At 33.6% G+C, this 21,520-nt stretch overlaps 1 protein-coding gene across 1 annotated transcript in view; it reads left to right on the plus strand.

Annotated features, from left to right (window-relative positions):
• The first annotated feature begins 1,025 nt into the window (after positions 1–1,025).
• ADGRL4 (adhesion G protein-coupled receptor L4) overlaps positions 1,026–21,520 on the plus strand; it is a 116,361-nt gene continuing 95,866 nt past the window's right edge. Inside the window, exons 1-2 of the mRNA XM_001155188.8 lie at positions 1,026–1,203; positions 2,622–2,771. Of these exons, the coding sequence (XP_001155188.3) occupies positions 1,182–1,203; positions 2,622–2,771 (172 nt within the window). The 5' untranslated portion in view covers positions 1,026–1,181. The remainder of the gene's footprint in view (positions 1,204–2,621; positions 2,772–21,520) is intronic.

A 21,520-nucleotide genomic window follows, 5' to 3' on the forward strand; every position in this document is an offset into this window, starting at 1 on the left:
TATAAAGTAAATTTGCACTAGTCACTTTTTAAACAGAATAGAAATGGTATGTGACAAAGGTGATCTGACTATTGAAAGGTAAAACGGCTTGTGTTGATGGCAAAAATATTAGTCATTTCCTTTCTTTAAATCAACTTTATTTAAACTTACATATAATACAATTCATCTAACTTATATACAATAAAATGCACCAGTTTTAAGAATACAGTTGGATAAGTTATGACAAATGCCTGCACTCATGCAACCATCACCTCAATCAAAATATAGAATATTATCATCACCTCAATTTCTCCTTGTGCCTTTCTGCAGTCAGTCCCTCTTCTGCATCCCAACCCCGGGCAACCATTGATCTATTTTCTGTCATGATACATTAGTTTTGTCTGCCAGTTATTTTTAATTTTTTAAGCTAGAATTGTTTCCATGTTCCAATGTGAACGATCTCTTTCCACGTAATCGACTTGTATATTAACATGCAAAGGATATGATGCACCAATTTTTCTGCAGATGTAAGGAAGGGCTACAGGTGAATTTTACCTGAAATTGAGTTGATAATGGAAAACACAATCTAACCTAGACACAATAAACTATATCCTTATTTTACACGATGCAACCCTGAGTCCCAGCTAGGTGGGGCCTGAGCACTGGCATGCCCCTTTGCATGGATTCAGGTCTCCTGACTACTTCTTGACCCATTGTTCTTTAGGAAAATTTATTGGCGAGTATATTTAAAAAAAGGCTATGTCTTGAAATTTAGGTGTCAGAGAGAACCCCTGAAACCTACTGAGTTTTGGATGCTCCCTCTGGAGGGGCTCTCCGTGGATCTCAGAGACCTTTGCTTTTTAAGTACTCACTTTTAGGGTGTCACTCTGGGAGCTGCGCCTGGGGATGAACTGATTCCTCAGTGGGGCTGTAACATTGCTCAGGGTCAGTGGTCACTAGGCAGGGAATGGAGCCCAGGAGGCGTGGGGAAAGGGGATGGAGGCCGGACGTGGCCAGCGGACTCAGGGCTTGACTCACACACTCACACAAAAGAGGCCGGAAAGTGTCCGGAGGAAGCCGGCGCGTCACGGAGGACGGATCCGGGACCCTGCCGCGCCCGCCCAGCGGCGCCCGGTCCCGGGTCCACAGCCGCACTCACCCCGCCGCGCTCTCCGCCACCGCCACCACCGCGGCCACCGCCAATGAAACGCCTCCCGCTCCTAGGTGAGTGCTCAGCGCCCCTGGTCGCCGAGGTCGTCGGAGGGACCAATCCCTTGTAGGGGACTGGATTTTTTAAGAGGTGGAGCTCACATGGCAAGTGTATTTGGCAAAATCTCCGAGGAGAATTGATTTAGTACTTCTCAGGATGTTTTTCTCCTTGACCTTTCAACTCTAAAGTTGAATATTCCAAGGTCCAGGGAATGTTACCTTTTTATTCCTCTTGAGGAAGTGTCCAGCATCCCCTTTCACCTTTCTTCTGTTCTGCCCCGAAGAAATTTGGGAAATCCAGACCATTAACACCCATGAGAGGTTTCCTGGCATTTTAAGGGGATTGCCGGGCCAGATTTGAGCTTCATTTTGACCATACTGTGCAGAAAGATAGTAAATGACATCTCCGAGGGTGAACTAATTCCGGCTTAGTCAGTATACGTAGTTATTTGCCACTGGGATTTACAACAGAATACTTAAGAATCTCTTGGTACCTGATAAAGACAACTAATGTTAGATGACTGTTTTCAGAACAATGACCTCATGCTTCATAGCTGTTGGTCCTCAAGACTCTTGAGTAGGCCTGGTAAAACAATAAAAAAGGAACCGTCTGTACTTTTCCTTATTTTTTCCTATCAGTCCACAACATATAATTTCCAAATGTATTTCAATAACTCTGATGTATAGTCTTGTTCCTTGTTTTGTTTCATTTTTTTTTTTTTTGTTCACATTTGTGTGCTGTTCCATTTCTGGAAGATCAATCTTTGACTATAATCTTGAGTTTGTTTTTTTGTTTTTGTTTTGTTTTTAAATTTCCCCTAATGGAAAATAAAAACAGTGAAATAAATTTTATTATGAACAATTGAATTGAAACCAATTGAAATTGAAATTGAAAACAATTGAAATTGAAAACAATCATTAGAACACAGAAAAAAAACAGCAAGTGCATCTGTTCTCCTAGATAAGATGTCATCTTAAAATAACACAGATTTGAATTTGCAAAAACCCAAATACTGAATTTACCTTCATTTCTACACAGGATTACTCCCAGAGGAGGGAAATTGCTTTACAATCAGGCAGTTCCCTTTCAAAGTATCTCACCTCAAAATGAAGGGTAACACTTAATCAACATGCTATACTGATCTGGGAACACAGTTTTTATTATAAAGCTGAGTTGTTTATTACATTTTAGTTTCATTGAGATTTACTTGATAAAGGTTGAAATTGGGGAAAAAAAGCCTTCATCTTAAAAGTAAGTTTTACTTACTTGCTTTTGTGCTGTTACTTAGCTAAGTGCTCTCTTGGGAAAAATTTATAATCCATTTATCTAAATAGAAAGAGAGGATAATTTATGTTTGTTATACTCTAATTCAACAATGGGGAGAGATGTTTGTTTTACTTTTTAAAAAGGTGTATTTCTCTATTTTATTTAGTGGTTTTTTCCACTTTGTTGAATTGTTCCTATACTCAAAATTGCACCAAGACACCTTGTCTCCCAAATGCAAAATGTGAAATACGCAATGGAATTGAAGCCTGCTATTGCAACATGGGATTTTCAGGAAATGGTGTCACAATTTGTGAAGGTAAACGAGCTTTATTACTTCTTTTGGATTATACTGTAAGATTAAATTCTGATGTGACTGCTTTTCTGTCCTCCAGAAACTAACTTGTTTTGTGTTATACTGTTTAATTTCATACTATTTAAAAAACGCGTAAGTAGCTAAACAGTAAGTTTGACTTACCATGTCAAAATTTATACTTGTTACTGATTTTAAAAGACTTCATGCATATCTTATTTTTTGGTGCAAATATTAAAGATTTCCTTTTAGCTCATGCTGGAGATCCAGGTGTAGAGGGCATAGTCAACAGCTTTGGGAACAAAAGAGTTCACGAAATGTATACTGCTATGTATCGCCTTCATATACCCTCTTTACATGATACCAAGTATATAAGTATTTGTATACCTATATGGTATATGATACTACATATACAGGTACTTGACCGCCTATATTTGGAGATGATATTAAGAGATTCATGGTTTTCTCATGCATACCCTGAGCATAGGAAATGACAAGAGAAAGAGAGAATTTTGAAAAGACATCATCTTTTGAAAGAGTAGATTATAATCGTAGAACTTTATGCTACTGTCCAGAGACAGAATGCCAGAAAGCATCCTTGTAGGGTGCAGTTTAGCCCATTGATTTGATCAGCAGAACACCATCTGATAATCAAATTTACGTAATTTTGTGTCTGTAGTTGTCACCTCTACCCCAATCTTCCACTCCCCCTAACACACTCAATCTTTTTAAATTCATTTTCAGTAAAATGTAGTTTTAACTGGATCCATAGACCAACGTCCTGTGTAGAAGAGAGAGAGAGAGAGAGAAAAAAGTACTAGGTCATACAAATTAGTTTTAAAATATAATTAAATAGCAAGTTAAAATTATAGCTGTGGGGTGTTATGCACCTAAATGTATTTAGGATAACTTGAACTTTTTCTAATTAAGCCAGGATATTGTATATTGTTAATATTGCATGTGTTTGCTTACAACAAAAATAAGTTGTATCTTGTGATTGAATTATATGGGCTCTTTAAAAAGATTAAATATGCCGTGTTTAGTAAGACCAAACTTCATCATAATTAGGTTGAATATTTAAAAAATGTACAGCAAAGCTGCAGTTCACTTAATGGTGCATTAAATTGGGCGCTTCTGCTTGTATAAACAGCCAGAATTTGTAATATACTATTTTACAAGAATTACAAAATTCTTTTCATAAATAATCTTAGAAATGTATTGTGTATTTAACTGAATGGCATTATAGCAAGTGTAAAGTTGAGTGACCTTCAAAATACTGCATCTCACAAATTAGTGTGCTTTTCCACTAATCATTACAAATTGTACCATAGTACTTCATAACCAGCATTGCCTTTTTGTTATTTAGATACTTTTCAATTGTCATGCTTAGCATAAGTAACATAAAAATTTTTTCACATTTTGGACCTTAGCAGCCAACCAGCTTATAATCACGTTTCTAATGATTTCTTTTAAAAACGCATCTTCCATTATCTAATGCAGTTGTTTTCCCCTGCTGCCTAAGTCAATAACTAGCTAATAAACAGAAAATACTTTCCATTGGAAAAAAAAATTCTTTAAGACCTTTTGGCCTGCAATTTCTTTTCACACAGAACATAATTTGTAATGGGAATTTGTTTCTTTCTTAGGTTCATGTTAAACTTAAATTCCCTTTCTGTTTTAAAAAAACTCCATATACACTTGTTTTGATATTTATTATCTGAGATTCGTAGTGTCTTCTTAAAACTGTTCAAACAGTGGTTTTCATCTTTTTCACCTTTTATTAATTCACTGACAGGTTTTTAACCTTTTTTTAGTCAGGATAGTTAATATGCTCTTTAGAATTAAAACACTGTATTCCCAACTGCTGAATAGTCTAGGTTATATTTTGAGTTTTAAGATTCTTGTTGACATTTTCATCTCTAAAGAGATTCCTCACCTTTCCTATCTTTCTGTAAGATTGGTAGTATGTCAAGATGAAATGACTGGATAGGAGATTAGCTACAGAGGATGCCTATTTCTTGAGGAATAGAATTTGTTTTCTTTTTTCTGTCCTCAATATCGCCATTATCATAAAATTTGTCTCTCTCAGAGGTACCAAAGAAATGTTATAGTAATAACCCAACCTCACTAAACATATTAAAAGGGCAAGTTTTGAACAAGTAATTTATAATTTGTTTTGCATGGTCCTACAAAATAAGCTTTAATCATAGTGAATTTATTTAATTTAATCATTTTTTAATTTCAACAGATGTTTATTAAGCACTTTGATCATCATTATCATAATCACATCAACATTAGAATAGCTAATATCTACTCTCTTCTGAGTCCAGAAAATTAATTAACAGAGGCCTTATAGTCAAACATATTGATTAAGAGTACAGGCTGTGGAATCAAACAGACTTGGATTCAAGTATTAGCTCTACCACTTGTTTGGTTGTTTGACCCTTCCTAATTCATGTTTATTCTACCTAACAGAGTCATTTCCTAATAGACATAATTTATCATGTAACTCAGCTACTTAATACCTGCCAATGGCTCTTCTTTGTCAACAGAATAAAGTCTAGGCCCTTAACATTCTGACTTAATTCCCATTGCCTTCTCAACAACTATGCCCTCTGATATATATCTGGCATGAAATTCTTGGAACTCCTTTAAAAATATCATACATGTTCAACTTCTAGGTTTCAGCCTATGAGTAAAGGGAATAATTAATGGCCAAAATGATTTTTCAAAACGTTGTATGGTTATAAACTAATATATGGGGGACATTTTTTCATGAGTAGCATGGAGTAAAGACAATTTGAAAACTTTTGAGATGTTTTGAGCAATAGCAAGCTGACTGTAATAAATTCATTGACTTTCAAGTTGTTACTTCTCATTTGGATGTATATGTTCCATTATTTGTTGAAATATAAATGAATAATTTTCATGCATTTATCTTATAAACATTATAAGTGGAATTAACGTTAAGTGGAATTCTTCAGAATTCCACTTCCAAAGGAAATTGCTAATGTCTCTAACCCTAAAGTAACAAAGATAAACCTAATATGTTACTGAAACAAATCCTAGAGGTAAACCAGCTTATTTAGAAAATATATTCATAATGCAATTATTAATGCAAACTTTTTTTTAAATAACCATTACAAAGCAGAAAAACAACAATTAAAAGATATCAGTGCATTTTGAAGAAGAAACCAAGCATTTTCCTCTATGATAAAATACCATAACTACCTTGAAAAAATGAGAAAAAGGCAAAATCATTTACTTATTTTAGCAATTACAATATTTATTGTATCCCCTTCATACTAGACATTTTCACAAAATGGTACCCCTAAGCAATTAGCATAACAACAGTATAATTTGCTTACCTAAAAAGATGGTCTGTCAGCTTATTTTTATCATACCCTAGTGGATTAAATAGTCTGCTCACCAAAGTTAGTCTATTTATTCACTGAGATAGTGTGTTATACAAATAAGCAAAGTTGAAGTTCACAAATTGCCTTAAAATTGTATAAATATGTGTCTTATGTGAGGGCACATACCCAGAATATAGAGTTTATCAAAACTATCTGCTTCAGGTCCCTCTGGAGCAGCTATTTTTCACAGTAGCTTCTAAATATTTTTTCTTTCTTTTTTTTTTTGTCTTAAGCATTTTAAAAATATTTGTTTTCAGTTTTCATCAGACATTATCAGCCTGTGGTAGTTCATCTGAAACTTTTCTTGTCCTTTTATTTTTAAGTATTGAAATTTAGGAGTAGTCAATTGAGTTGAGTAGTACCCGGACCAGCATTCATAATTAATTCATACCTTCCTTCCTTCCTCCCTCCCTCCCTCCCTCCCTCTCTCCCTTCCTTCCTTCCTTCTGTCTTCCTTCCTCCTTCCCTTCCTTGCTTCTTTTCCTTCGTTCTCTCTTTCTTGTTTTTTAAATTACAATCCTCAAAAGGAGGTGGCTCCTGATTTTCAGATAACATTTAAGGATTATTTCAAAAATTACAAGTATATATCTCACGAATATTATATGTATGTTTTGCTTCATGTACAAGATATGTTACTAAAAATCTTAGGGAATTTTTACGTATCTCAGAGGAACTTCTTAAATGAATACTACAGCAAACTTGAAAAAGTATAAACTCAGATGTGCTACTGGAGAGTCATGTATCAAATTTGTTTAAAGAGAGGTTTATATTTCCTTGGGGTTTCTGTATTAAATGGGAAATGTAACCTCTTTAAGAGATTATAGTCTAAATTAACCCAGGGTTTACCTTCCAGGATCATGATTTCTGTAAACTTCATTCAAATAAATACGATATCTTGCCAATTTCAGAAATTCTTTTCTTTGTACTAGAAATATGACCTCTTTTCTCTCTTCACAAGAAAGGTTCTACAGTAGAGATAGCTACCACAATAATTAGGTGGAACATCCTCAAAAGTATCCACTCAACAATATTACACATTCCATCAGTATATAGAAAGAGGAAAATAAACCAATAAACCATTGTAAAAACTTTCTTTAGGTTAATATTTACTTTGAAAAGAGAAGGAAAGGGGCCTGTGTGATTTGAGTTTTGCTGACTAGTTCCACAGTTTTAAAACCAAAGACTTCGCTGACCTGGTTTATTAAGGTCAGCTTTACAGACTAAGTTTTAGGAATCATTTTCCAAATCATCTTGTTTCATGTTTATCTAACAGGATAATTACCAAGAATTAATCAGATACAACTAAGAAATTTCTTGAAATCTTAAAGTAGGGTTTAATATGAACGTATGATTTTGGATTTTCCCAAGTAACCGATAATGAAACCTAATTAAAATTTTTGTTCAAGTAGAAGCCTCATTTATTTTTAATCAGTATTATCTACATGGATTCATTGAATATTTAGAACCAGAAAAGTAATATCCAGTAACTAATAGGATGAAGAATGAAACTGAAATAATAAAAATGAACACACAGCTTCTGGGTTCTAATTTTAAGAATAAAAATGTTATGCAAAATTTTATACTAAATCAATCTTAAAGAAGACTTTGCACAATGTATTTTCTACTTATGCACAAAAAAATGCCTTCTGGGTTGACATTATTTCAATGTTGATTTTTTTCCCAAATTAAGAATACCATTTTCTGTTTATACTTCAGGCTCTACCATCAGTTTATAAAGTTGATAGGTAGGTAAGTAGATAGATAGATAGATAGATAGATAGATAGATAGATAGATAGATGATAGATAGATAGATAGATATAACTATAGATATGTATCATATAATATGCATTAGTGATAAGGGATCAATGACAATAAAAATTGAATATGGTTTTCCTAGAGCTTGTGTTCATTTTGTATGCAAAGTGAACACGGTGACTGTACCATCTTACATTTCCTGTTCTGCCATATATTTTGAAGCTGCTAGGAATGTAAAACTAAATAAAAATTGTATTCTATTTATTTATTTATTTATTTATTTAAGACGGAGTCTCGCTCTGTCGCCCAAGCTAGAGTGCAGTGGTGCGATCTCAGCTCACTGCCAGCTCCGCCTCCTGGGTTCACGCCATTCTCCCGCCTCAGCCTCCCTAGTAGCTAGGACTACAGGCGCCTGCCACCACGCCGGGCTAATTGTTTGTAAAAAATTGTATTCTAAATGTGAATTATCATACATTTTAATTCCTGCTGCTTTTCCATGAAAATTCTAGTAGAAAGGTGACTAAAGAAATAGCAGAGATAGCACTTCCAATACTTCCCCCAAAATCACTGAGTCCAAATTTTGCGCTTTGTTTATTATAGTTCTACTCTTTTGTCAATATTTTAAGGTTGCAAACCTTATTTTGCAAAATTGATGACATTTCTGTTATTCTGGAAATGTCAGTTGTCTATAGTCCCAATTTTTAGGGCATCAGCACACTTCTTAGTAAACTCCTGGTTATTTTAAAAGTAAATTATCCAGTCTTGTACTTATCTGTGTTCCCATTATTTCTCTTCTTCCTTATTTACTCTCTTTAATTATTAAGTAAGTTTCAGGTTTGCAGCTTAATAAAAAAATTATATATTGATGTTGATTTTAGTGACTTCTGTGAGCTAGACACTATTCTAAGCACTTCACATGAATTTTTAAATTTAATTCTCACAATACTTCTCTGAAGTAAGGGCTGGTATTATCCCCAATTTATAGATTAAGTAATTTGCCAGAGAAAGTATATACCAACAATTGCCTCATATAACCCTCAAACTACTCTGTGGTGTAGGTTTGCAAATAAAGAAAGTGAATCTCATTGAGATAAAATGAATTATTTTGGTTCTACCCTACACCCAGCTGCCTTTTCCCTGCTACATTATCAAAACAATCATATATATATATATGAAGATATTTTAAGAATCTGGCTGGGTGCGGTGGCTGACGCCTGTAATCCCAGCACTTTGCGAAGCCGAGGCAGGTGGATCAAGAGATCCACATGTCAAGAGATAGCGACCATCCTGGCAAACATGGTTAAACCCCGTCTCTACTAAAAATACAAAAATTAGCTGGACATGGTGGCACATGCCTGTAGTCCCAGCTACTCAGGAGACTGAGGCAGGAGAATCGCTTGAACCCAGGAGGCAGAGGTTGCAGTGAGCCGAGATCGTGCCACTGCACTCCAGCCTGGCAACAGAGCAAGACTCTGTCTCAAAAAAAAAAAAAAAAAGAATCAGTGGAAGTTTTAATATCTTGATAAAATGCGTAGGTCAAGTACAAGAGTTTAACTCCTGTTCATCAATCTCCATCAAGATAAGTGAATTGAAAAAAAAAAAAAAGCAATGAAATCAGAGGGAGGCCATGAGAAGTCCACAGATTAGAGTGAAATTCTCAAAGCAGCGTCAAATGCCACAAAAGGGGGCAGTTCAATGCACATAAAGAACCCTGCAGCAAAGAGTCTGGCTTTCCCCTGTGGTGGCGGGATCCTGTCCTCTTCCCAGAAGTGGAGAGAAATCTAGGTGATTGTTTGAGGCATTGTTTTCCAAAGGCTACACAGATTGGACGTTCTATTCCTCATTGTTTGTCTCCAGATAAAGTCAAGAAAATACTCTCAAAGAAAACTTGGTCATCTGCCTGGAAGCAACTCTTGAGACTGAAAATTGATGCCACCTTTCTGTCTTCTCCTTACTGATGTTACCTAGAATAATGCCTCAAAATTACTGTACCCACCTGCGTTTACAGAAAACTCTGAAATCTCTTACTTCAGAGATGGTAATGGCTAGCTGGCAAAATCTGGAGCAAGTTACCTGTGATAATCACATTTTTTTTAATTATAAATATGAGAGTCATTTAAAGATAGTCCAGTCATTGAGGAAAAGTGAACAATATAAACACCTAGATGAATAAACGGAAAAATTTGCCAGAAAAGCCGTACTTTTAGGTTGAAGAAAACACTCTGATTTATATGCTCAAAGACATTCTGGAAAATTTTGCATCCAAACAATTACAAAAATTTAGAAGAGGCTTCTATGTACAAAAGAACTATCACACAACAACAAAAAAAACTTATTACTTTGATATAACCTCAAAATTTTGCATGGCTCAACCTCTTCCACACTCTTTCTCTAATTCTTCTCCTTTCGTAGGAAGAGGTATCAAGATACAAAGCTGCTAAAATTGTCAGTAATGCAAGCCAGTGCCTAAAAACCACCATAAGATTGAGGTTAAAGTTTCCCATTCCTGGGTTTTCTGTCTTGCAAGGGTGGTTGCGGGATAGAACAGGGAAGCTGCAAATATTCAATTTATTTATGTATCTGTGGAAGATACACCAGGACAGCATTAGTCAAGATATTCTTGAGCGTATCACCTCAGTACCATTCCCCTTTTTATATCCCGATTTCACTTCTTTTAATCTTTTTTTAAATCTAGGTCCAGACCTTTTTTTATATTCCTCCTGTGCTTTATCTCAAAGGTTAAACAAGGTGATCATCAATGTGTTTTCTCACCCTAACTGCATGGTTTGTCTGTGATTTTTACATTGAAATGTCATTAATGCAGTAATGGAGTCCATACCTGCTAATCATTGTTGCAGAACCTCTGCTTCATTTGATTGAACTCAAACTCATTTTGTGACTCACTTGTAACTTTTGTTGTTGCAATAGCGTAATCATCTCTTCCCTGTGTTGTGTGTTTACCCCAAATGATTTCCTGAATTCATTGGCTAATTTGATTTTTCCTGCGAAACAAACCTAAAGTATTTTTTCACCTGCTATAAAATATATTTATCTTCTGATAATTGATGAGATAATGTACAACAATGGGCTGAAAAATAATCATCCCAAATTGTAGAGCTAAAAAGTGAAGATGGAATATAAGAGAGCAAAATGGAAAATAAGAGAACAAAACTGAGAAACAGAGGACCAACCATGGAAGGCTTAATATTCATCTAACAGAAGTCTTACTGAAGAAGGATTCAGGCAAAATTTAGCAGAGGATAAAATAAAAGACATAAATTAATTTCCCAAAGCTGAAGAAAGTCATGAGCCTTCAATTAAAAGAAACCACAGAAGACCACTTATCTTCTATGGAATGTGCCTGTGCCTTCACTTCTCAGTTTATGTTTAAGGAATATCCATTGATATCTTGCTATGAAAGAAGAGTATAGTTTACTTCACAACCTGTCACTTTTATTTATACATTTAAGTTTTTTATAATCTTTATGTCCTTAAGTAGTAATGGAATATATTAGCTGACTTAACATCAGGCAGCTCCATATCTAGAGCCTAGGCTAAAAACCTACTCAAATCGTGAGAAGACAGAAAGTACTTTTCAAAAGGACATTTGGGTGACTGTTATCAGGAGGATGAATAGATGTCATGCAGCCAGAAAGGCAAGTGACCACTGCAAGAAAGTTTCTGTCCATCCCTTCAGTTCCCATTTCTACATCCATCTACTTTCATTTAACCACGACTTTATCTTTTTCCTGAGACAAATTCTAGTCTAAAGTAAAGGGAAATTTATTAGAAATCTTGTGGTATATCATATTAATAATAAAATAATTTCTAGATTAATCTATTATCCTCCACGTTTTAATTATCGGACTCCTATTTTATATCTTATGCTCCAACAACCAAAACCCATCCTTACAAATTGAAATCCCCCTGGTATCCTATGCTCCAGTGACTAGATTCTCTAATAATAAATTTTAATGTTTCTTTGCTAAAGTCTCCAAATTTGTTATGTATATTTTATCCCTGTCCTACTAAGATTCCCATCGTAAGTCACAAAGAGCATCCAAGCCTTAGTTTCCCTAAAATGAGCAGATTGGACTAATATCTTTATTGATGTCCCTACAAGATTTAAAGTTATTTGATTCTACTATTGTAATACATGTATTTGAACTGTAGTCATTTTCCAGTTCAACCAATTCTTGGGCAAATAGCCTTGATTTTGGACTCAATTTGAAAGATGAAAATGAAACAGATGGATTTTGATCTGTTGCCTGTAAGCTCAGTGCCCTTTCCACTTTATTACACAGTTGTGTTAAACTCTGATCTCTGGAGCTGGCATGACCAATGCAGGAGATGCTTTATCTACTCTTTGTACTCATCTCGTCTCCACTTATGACCTGGCACACCATGATACTCTTTCCTGATGAGCCAGGAGGTGACTTGAAAGTTCTTCTGCCAATATTACCAGGCCGGTGCTACAAATCAGTAGAAGTTGGCACATAAATGAAGCGTTTTTTCCATGTTTTCTCTGGTGGTTTCCTCCCTCAGAAGGAATTTCTGGATCAATTTTCTGAGACCTCTCCTGCATTACAGTGCTGAAAAGTAAGACATTAAATGTCATATGATCAGTGAGAGAAGTGCTATACCGGGGTCACTTGAACCATTAAACGTAAGTAGAAGGCTGTTACATCCATGATTTTTATATTTGCTCTCCTATTGGGAAGGTTTAGTCACTGTGATGTGTGATTGAGAGTACTCCTTTGAATAAGATGGTGCACAAATCCATTTAAGGGACAGGAGGGTTGTAATTCATGTGATTTTATAATTACCATGTAACTAACAACTAAAACAAAATGGTATATAGTGAAACTGATCTTTGTGTTGCAATTCCAAAAGATCTTTGCTTAACGAGTGTTTATGTTCAGGAATGGTGAAAGTAGAATTGATCAGAGAGGCAGTAGTCTCAGCTAGGAAGTAAATCCAAAAGCTACATTTATTCATTCTGAGGGTAATATATATTGCCAGGTATCAAAATAATTTTGCACCAGGCTCAACTAATGAGGCAGGATGATCAAATATATGTGTGCTCAGAGGACAAATTAGACCCTTTCAATATAATAATAGTTATATTATAAACCTGGTTACTGTCCAAGACCAGATTCACATGCCACTTTCTTTGCAAGGCTTTAAAAAAATTTTATCTGTCAGTAATAATTGTTTGTTTTTAATCATGCTCTCTAAAGTAATTAATCCTAGTAACGAAAAAATAATTTCATTTTATTTTTAAACTGACGATGGAGTCTGCCTGCTTTTCATTAGTGACTGGGAAATCCCAGCAATGACTACCCTTTTGAGGAGAATGGCTAGTTCTTATTTTTTATTGTAACCTTGGAAACTACAAAAATTCAGTCTACAAAATGCGACAATTCTGGTTTGTTGATGCCCCATTTTTATTGTTCTTTACCTTCGCTGAATTTATTGAAAGATCGTGAATAGTATTTCTGTTTGCAAGAATCAAGCACTTAGATCTGATTGAATGTCATATGTTGTATAAGGCTGAAATGGGATTACTTTAGATGTAATCCCATCTCAAATATTTTGCTGTAAATACAGAGCATCCATCATAGCCAAATGAAAAATTTGCATAAATGATCAAACTCAGTATCATAAACTTTACATTGGTTTGCTCTGTAATATCTTTGTTTTCCTACTTCATTTTAAGGGATGAGCTATGCAAGTCTGAATTTTCATTGACTTATTTATTGCTTTTGTGAACATTTTCAGGAATAAGGAAGTAACATTTCCTAAGACAGAGTTAGCTGAAATATTGGCACTAATGCCTTGTAATGGTCTGCTTTTGATCAGTCTTCAGAGTCCCAAGAATCGCTTTGCTACTTTCTTTTGGATCTTATGTATTAAATATGATTTTGATTTTTTCACAAAAATTCTGGGAAGTGTAAAATCACTGGCACTTAAAAAAATGAAAGTTTTTGGCCGGGTGCGGTGTCTCATGCCTGTAATCCCAGCACTTTGGGAGGCCAAGGCGGACGGATCACGAGGTCAGGAAATCGAGACCATCCTAGCTAACACAGTGAAACGCCGTCTTTACTAAAAAAATACAAAAAAAATTAGCCGAGCATGGTGGTGGGCACCTGTAGTCCCAGCTACTTGGGAGGCTGAGACAGAAGAATGGCATGAACCCAGGAGGTGGAGCTTTCAGTGAGCGGAGATCCTGCCACTGCACTCCAGCCTGGGTGAGAGAGCGAGACTCCATCTCAAAAAAAAAAAAAAAAAAAGGAATTTTTGCTTAGAATCATATTAGTACTTTTAGTTCTTTTTAATTACAAAAATGATTTTACTCCTTTTACTCCATGTGTTATTCATAATGCTTGTCTCACATTTATCATTCACTTCCAATGAACCAAACTTCATAAACACAACTTTATGTAGAGCGAAATTTATTCTTCAGTAAACTATTTAAGATGGGGTTTTATAGGTTTAATCATTTTTTATTTTAGGTGTAAAGGTGAAAGACTTTATGCTGTTACAATTTCACATTTTACAAAATTTATTTTGTTTATTATCATGCCCTAAATTTGATTAAAATGGAATACATGATCACATAAACCAACTGGGAAGAAATAAAGTATTCCTTCTCTCTACAACTTTAAGTCATTTTATGAGAACTTTTGTATTCCCAATATATAAAGATTATAAATAAAATATTGTGTACATCCTCGAAAAATGCTTGGTTTAAATTAAAAAAACGTATTTTAACCCTCCTTAAGTGTTACTTTCTTCTGCTAGAAAAGATTATTTTTCTACTGTTTAGCAGTGTTACAATCAACTAAAATTTACATGCTTAGGAGAATGTAGAAAAAAATAACTTAAGAAATTCTAAATGTATTATCCAGGATAATTTTCTACTTCCTTTCTGCCCAAGATATAATTTAATATCATCTGTTGTATCAACCATCAAACATCAATTGGTCTGAAGTTACATAGATTTGTATAGTTTGTTAGTCAGCTGTATGACAGAACACCACTGTACAGTATATATTATATAGCTTTTGTATAAAAGTATCAATCATTTGGATTGATAAAAAAATGGAACAAATCAAATTTGTCTGGCATAAAAATTGTGATTTTTCTGCATATTAAAATATTGAGGCAAGATTATTGAAATATTCTTTTATCCTTAACTATTTGGTCCATTGCCATTGAGCATAGATGAAAAGCACCAACCTTAAATTATTATCCTTTTATGTGTAGTTGTGAGTAGGATAAGAATGAGAGTATTAGGAGGAAAAAAAAGTTTTCACGGCTGTTGGACTATAGGGAACAAACTCTAACACTTGAATCTAATAGACAATATTTTATGTTCAAGTCAAAGAGTTTTCATTAAAAATGTGATTATGTTGAGTGTTATTGGTCAGACAAGCTCAATTCCTGAAAAGTCCTTTTGCATGAGATTTATTGCAAGGTAATGCTGTTTTCCATATTAACACGATTTTTCTGCAATCTTACATTCAGATACATAATTTATATTACCAAGAAATCCGGATTAGTGTACAGTTTCACAAATTCTCTTTATAATTGTTTAAAAGTTCCCAAATAAATTGCCAAAAGACAGAATGTTAAAACTGTTCAAACTTTGTACTTATTTTAAGGAGGAAATTAACACTTCGGTCCTTTATTTGCCATGAAAAGAGATAATGACTTTCTCTAGGAAGATTAGAATCTAACCAAACATTGTAGTCTAAATATAGCGTACAAAGTCTTGTGCCATTTGTGAAAATGCTATCAGGGAGAAAACCCAGTGACTGACTGACTGCACTGTATTTTTTAGGTACACAGATTTAATTTAGAGATTATGGTTTGAGAATAAAATTTACTGTATGGGTGTTTTTGGCTGATAAGAAATGGTTTTTGTGACCTTGGTACACATTAATTGAAATATCTGGCAATGTGTATTGACTAGGTTAAAGGAACCATACATACTTGGAACCATATTATTCCTTCACACCGTACTAGCAAGTTAATCCCTTTTTGCCATTAGAAGGATGTAAACTACTTTTTGCTACTATGGGAGCAGAAATAATCTCCTTCTATTGAATAGCAAGTAGGTTTTGTGTAATTAACATTATACTTAGTTGGTTGACTATATTGAAGGTGAAGTCTTTCAATTTATTTAGGAGTTATATTACTCACATATTAAATATAGTATATTATATTTTCACATATTTCAAAGGTTATATTTATTAAATCTTAAATATGAAAATATGTGCTGATGAGTATATCGAGACTTAAAGGTTGTTATTTCAGTTATTCACTAAATTTTGGAATGTAATTTTAAAGAAGTTAGAATACAGTGAAAGTACTAAATTGTCAGCATTCTCCATACCTTAAGTGTTAGTTTATTTAACCGATATTGACTCTAATTGTATTTACACAGGAGAAATGAATTGCAGAAGATACTTAAAGCAAATTGTGAAATTTGTAAATTCTGCACAAAGAACGCCAAAATATATACTTCCCATGAGGTTTTTGGGGCTTGATTAACCAGATTAGTTATCTATACAATAATTACCCAGACACATGGACTGCACATCTTCACTTATTCCTCTTTTGTGTATATAACATCAGAACAAAATGTAGGTCATGCTTATCTAGCACTTCCTGCTTTTGGCTCTCTGAAGGACAAGAACACATCGTAAGTCTTAAAGAATTTAGTATTAAAAATATAATTGAAGTTGTATTTAACATGTATAACTAGCATGGGGAAGGAATGTGCTGCTGTCTTTTATGCATTTTTGATAATTAAAGTTGACATGTACCGGCAACTAAATCAGTTTTCATGAGATTGAACAGAAGCTGAGGTGTTTCTAACACTTGCTTGATAGTTTTGCCTTTGTGGCAAATTATTGATATTTTGAAATAAGAGAGTTGTATATCCTTTGTGTCAGAAAGGTTCTTATGCCAGATTTCCTGGTGCCATATGGAGGATAAGTTCTGAAGATTATTTCTGGACCTTTATAAACACGGAAACCTATTGAGAATATTTTTTTAAAGTACAACAAATCTCTGTTGTATACACAATGCAGAAAGGCAAGCAGATGCTTGATTATATTGTTATGCTTCTTCAACTAATGTTATGTTCGCTGCAGCAGTTTCCAATGGAATATCATGTGGAGAAGAATGGTCTTTTAAATGTGTTTTGGTCTTTGAATTTCAGTTTATTTGTAGACAAATATATAAAAAAATTTTCAGTAAAAGCATTAATTGTTGTTTTATAGTCAACAATCCCTTTATACTTCTCCTTTGAAAAAAATCAAATGGTTTCTTTAAGAATAAATAAGTATAGCATTAATCTGAATTTAAGCAAGTATTCAGATTGTAATCCATAGGAAAAATTGCATTATTGTGTTAAGAAAGTAAAACCTAAGTCTTATCAATTATTGGTGATAGCTTTTTAATAGAAGATTCCAGTGATTCCTAAATTGTGAACAGGGGACTTATTACTAGTAATGCCTTAATAATTCCATATCAATTTCTTAACTAATGAAAAAAATTTTTCTTCCAACAGTGTTTAAAATTGATAGAAATATGACACACTTAGAGAGTACAATTAAAAATAAAATTCTGAAGTATGACAAGTGTTCAAAATTAGATATCGAGTACAGATAATAAACATAGAAGGGAAAAATGGCTTGCTTATTTCAAAATAGTTTTGAGGATGAAGCACTATGATGGAGATCCACTGAGGTAAAAAGGATCCTCAGCTTTTTTGAGTCAGAAATGAAATATTGATGATTTCAATCAAGATTGATCACAACCTGATGAAAATATCCTGATAATCAATGGGAAGTAGAATTACAGCTTATTGTGAGAGTCAGGGCCTTGGAGGAAGCAGACTTTCTAAAGAAGGCATCCCTGGAATCGAACCCTGGTCCTGGCATCTACCAGTTTCTACATCTGTGGATTGTAAATAGTTTTATCAGCAACAAAATCATGTTTGAAGACTAAAGACGAAAATACAATTAAAGCACTTAGTTATAACCCCAGCCATATAGAAAGGCTTTAATAAGTGGTAACTGTTACATTGCAAATCTGTCAATCACTTTTTGACAAAATTGTTTTTGATGGGTTCAGTCTCTTTCTACTTTCCCAAACCATTCAGGACACCTGATCAAGATCATCTAGGCTGCAAGATTCTGATGCTAGTGTTACATAGATAACAAGATGCTCTTTTGCTTTTCCCAAACTCCACGAACTACAACACATAACGGGCACTTCGGGACATACCTAGAAGAAGAACATATTACTCCCCATTCTTTACCAGTTTACTAATCTTTAACTTATATTTTTAGCTCACTGTGTCCAAAGGAAAAAAAAACAAAATAAAAATTTATTTAATTATTAAAGTAAGAAAGTAAGCTTTCTTTAAAGAATAAGTTTCTTTAATTTCCTTTGTACCAATCACCTGGTCAGTATGGTGGATGACTGTATTTAAAGTAGAAGCATGTTTACAAAGGCAATCTGTGAACTAACTTTTCCTAAATCATATGTATATCAATACATTCAATTATCTAAAAAAGATGGTTAGCATTGAAAGCATGCTATGATATAAAGTACAATAAGAAATAGATTTTAAAAGTATAAATTCTTGAAATAGTTTAATGTGAATATTTATCAAAATTTGGAAACAAGTATATTAATATCTGTCACAGTTTTCATTTCTTGGAAATAATGAAATTTACACAGAAATTGAACAAGCGTCTATATTATAAAATTTTAAATATTTTTGTTTGGCTTAACAAATCTTTTACTGAAATTAGTTACTTAAAATATACGAAATAAGTGATAGATGACAGATTTTACTATATATGAAGTTTATTTTAATTATTGTTATGAAATTTGTAAAAAGACTTGCAGAATACTCGGCATAAAGCTTATTAGAATAGAGAAGTACATATATATTTTTAATTCTGGGAAAAATGGAAGAAAAATCATTTTGCAGGGTGGAAGCATTGAATAATTAGCACAACTTTGTTTGTTTTAAAGATGAATTTGGTGTCCTGCCTCTCAAGTGATTCATGTAATCTCCAGGTAGATTCTTAAACTTTGAGAAAAATCATGGATCTGTAGACTCACCTTGTGAGACATCACTTAGGATTTTCAATGCCTAGGAGAAGTGATGTGTGTTCATTGACAGAAACTGGTTGAGAGGGATGATTGGAATTACTCTGTCAGGGTTCTGCTCTTCCATGGCTGTTGAGGCATTCATCAGTGTAATATTTTATCTTGAACAAAGATAGATTTGTATGGAAATGTATCAAGACACCTTCATTCAGTTCAGCAACATTTCTGAGTTACAGTTTAATTTATGTTAACTGTAGATGATCTAATATTTGCTCATTGCATTTGAACCCTCTGTAGTTTTTGGAAACTTTTCCAATAAATGAAAAGTAGAGAGCTAAATATGAATTCTATAAAGGAATCCTTTTGCAACTAAATTTCAACAGTATGTTTTCATAAAGTCAGAATAGATGTCTTAACTCTTGGCCAGAGGGAGAAACTCCTGCCTGGCTCTCCTAATTCTAAACTTATTCCTAATTTTTTTCAAACTCTCATTTCAAATTAATTGTCAAAAAGCTGATCATCAACTTAAGTTTTCTAAAATGCCCTGAAATAAACTGTTTAAATTCTTGATATAATAACATTTGTTTTTCATTACTTTCATCTTGTAATTTGCCAAGAAAACAGTAGGTTATACTTTAAATTGCTTTTCTTTTAAGTATGTTATTTTAAATTCTAATACATTTTGCAACTTTCCTACTAGTTGGTCAATATTCCTAAATTACAGAAACAAAAAAAATGCAGTGGCTATTTTAAAAATTTAAATAATGATGTAATAAATATTACCTTACTATAAATCTAAAAATTATGGTATGATTAGTATGTATTAAAAAAAGACAATAGAGCAGTAAGATTGAATGTTCCTTTGGATAATTTCCCTTTCACTAATTTATGTCTCATACTATTTCTAAAGCTTCAGGGGTAAGGACAAAAGGGCAAATAAATGTGGCCTGTCTTGGAAAATGATAAGAGTCATGCAATATTGAAAAGGAAAAGATAGCAGCAAAGAAACTCTCCATATAAATTAATCAAGAATATTTGCCAGTGCCTAGAGTAGAATGCTGTATAGCAAGGTTCGAACCTAACTATTAGTGTTCCAATAACATACTTTGTTCTTCTACCAGCTAGATAACCATCATGGTATCCCTTATCAGCACTGACTAGACATTGCCTTAAAATTTTTCTCAGAACAGTGGATTGAGTAATAACTTCCAAATTTTTAATTGTATTGGGAATCAATCTTATTTTAATTAATGGTGATAATTTTTTTATCCTGATTCATGAAAATTATTTACACTGTACATCCAATGTATATACATTTATTTATTTTATATTTACCCCACTCTACATTACGAAACACCCCAAACCAGAAATGTATAAGATATAAATAAATGAAGAAATGTTACCATTTTTACCTATATGTCAATAGATGGCTTTGCACACACTTTGGGGTGCATTTCCCCATTGGAATTGGACAAAACTGCTATTGCTGAGTCATTCAATAAATAGTATATCACGATGACCTGTCATTTATATACTATGTAGCTATCTTAAATCATGTGTGGAAATTATAATTATTATGCTTTCAATTAGATAGTGGTTTAGATATTGAGATTTGCAGGTACTTTTAACTAATATTCTTGGTTAAAAAAAATTATCTGAGACTGAAAATTTACTACTTAAAATAGCACTGACATCTCCTTCCAAACTATCCTGTTTAAATGATACCATCATGTCATGATTTATCTACTTTGTTTCATGACATACCTCGTTAGTTTCATGACATATATGCTTTCAAAGCATCTTATTGCTACAGAACACCTCCCTTGTGGTCAAATTAGTTTTTAGACTCTATCTAATCTTTTACCCAAGATACATTTTTACTATTTTTGATCGTTTTGAGGTTTTAACTTAGATTATTTATAGTTATTTCAAATAGGACCCCAGCTACTCTTAGTTATGACGAGTGAATAACTGGGAAAATATTTTAATTTTAGTGAAAGCACAGTTTGCATTCCAATTTGAATGTTATTTTATAAGTTGAAAAATTTTACTTTTACCCCAACTATTCAAAAAGTAATGTATATTGCTTTTTAATTTTTAAAATATTTATTTATTTATTTATTGAGATAGAGTCTCATTCTGTCGTCCAGGCTGAAGTGCAGTGGCTCAACCATAGCTTACTTCAGCCTTGAACTCCTGAGTTCAGGTGATTCTTTCTTCTCAGCCTCCAGAGTAGCTGTGTCTATGTACCAACACACCCAGTTAATTTTCTTTTTTCTTTTTTCTTTTTTCTTATTGTATTTCATAGAGACAGGGTCTGACTCTGTTGCCTAAACTGGTTTTGAGCTCTTGGCCTCAAACAGTCCTCCTGCCTTGACCTCCCAAATGCTAGGATTACAAAAACATCAACAACTTGATTGTAGATTTCACTGCCAAAAGACAAA

Source organism: Pan troglodytes, chromosome 1 (assembly GCF_028858775.2).
Source record: "Pan troglodytes isolate AG18354 chromosome 1, NHGRI_mPanTro3-v2.0_pri, whole genome shotgun sequence".
Taxonomy (NCBI): Eukaryota; Metazoa; Chordata; class Mammalia; order Primates; family Hominidae; genus Pan; species Pan troglodytes.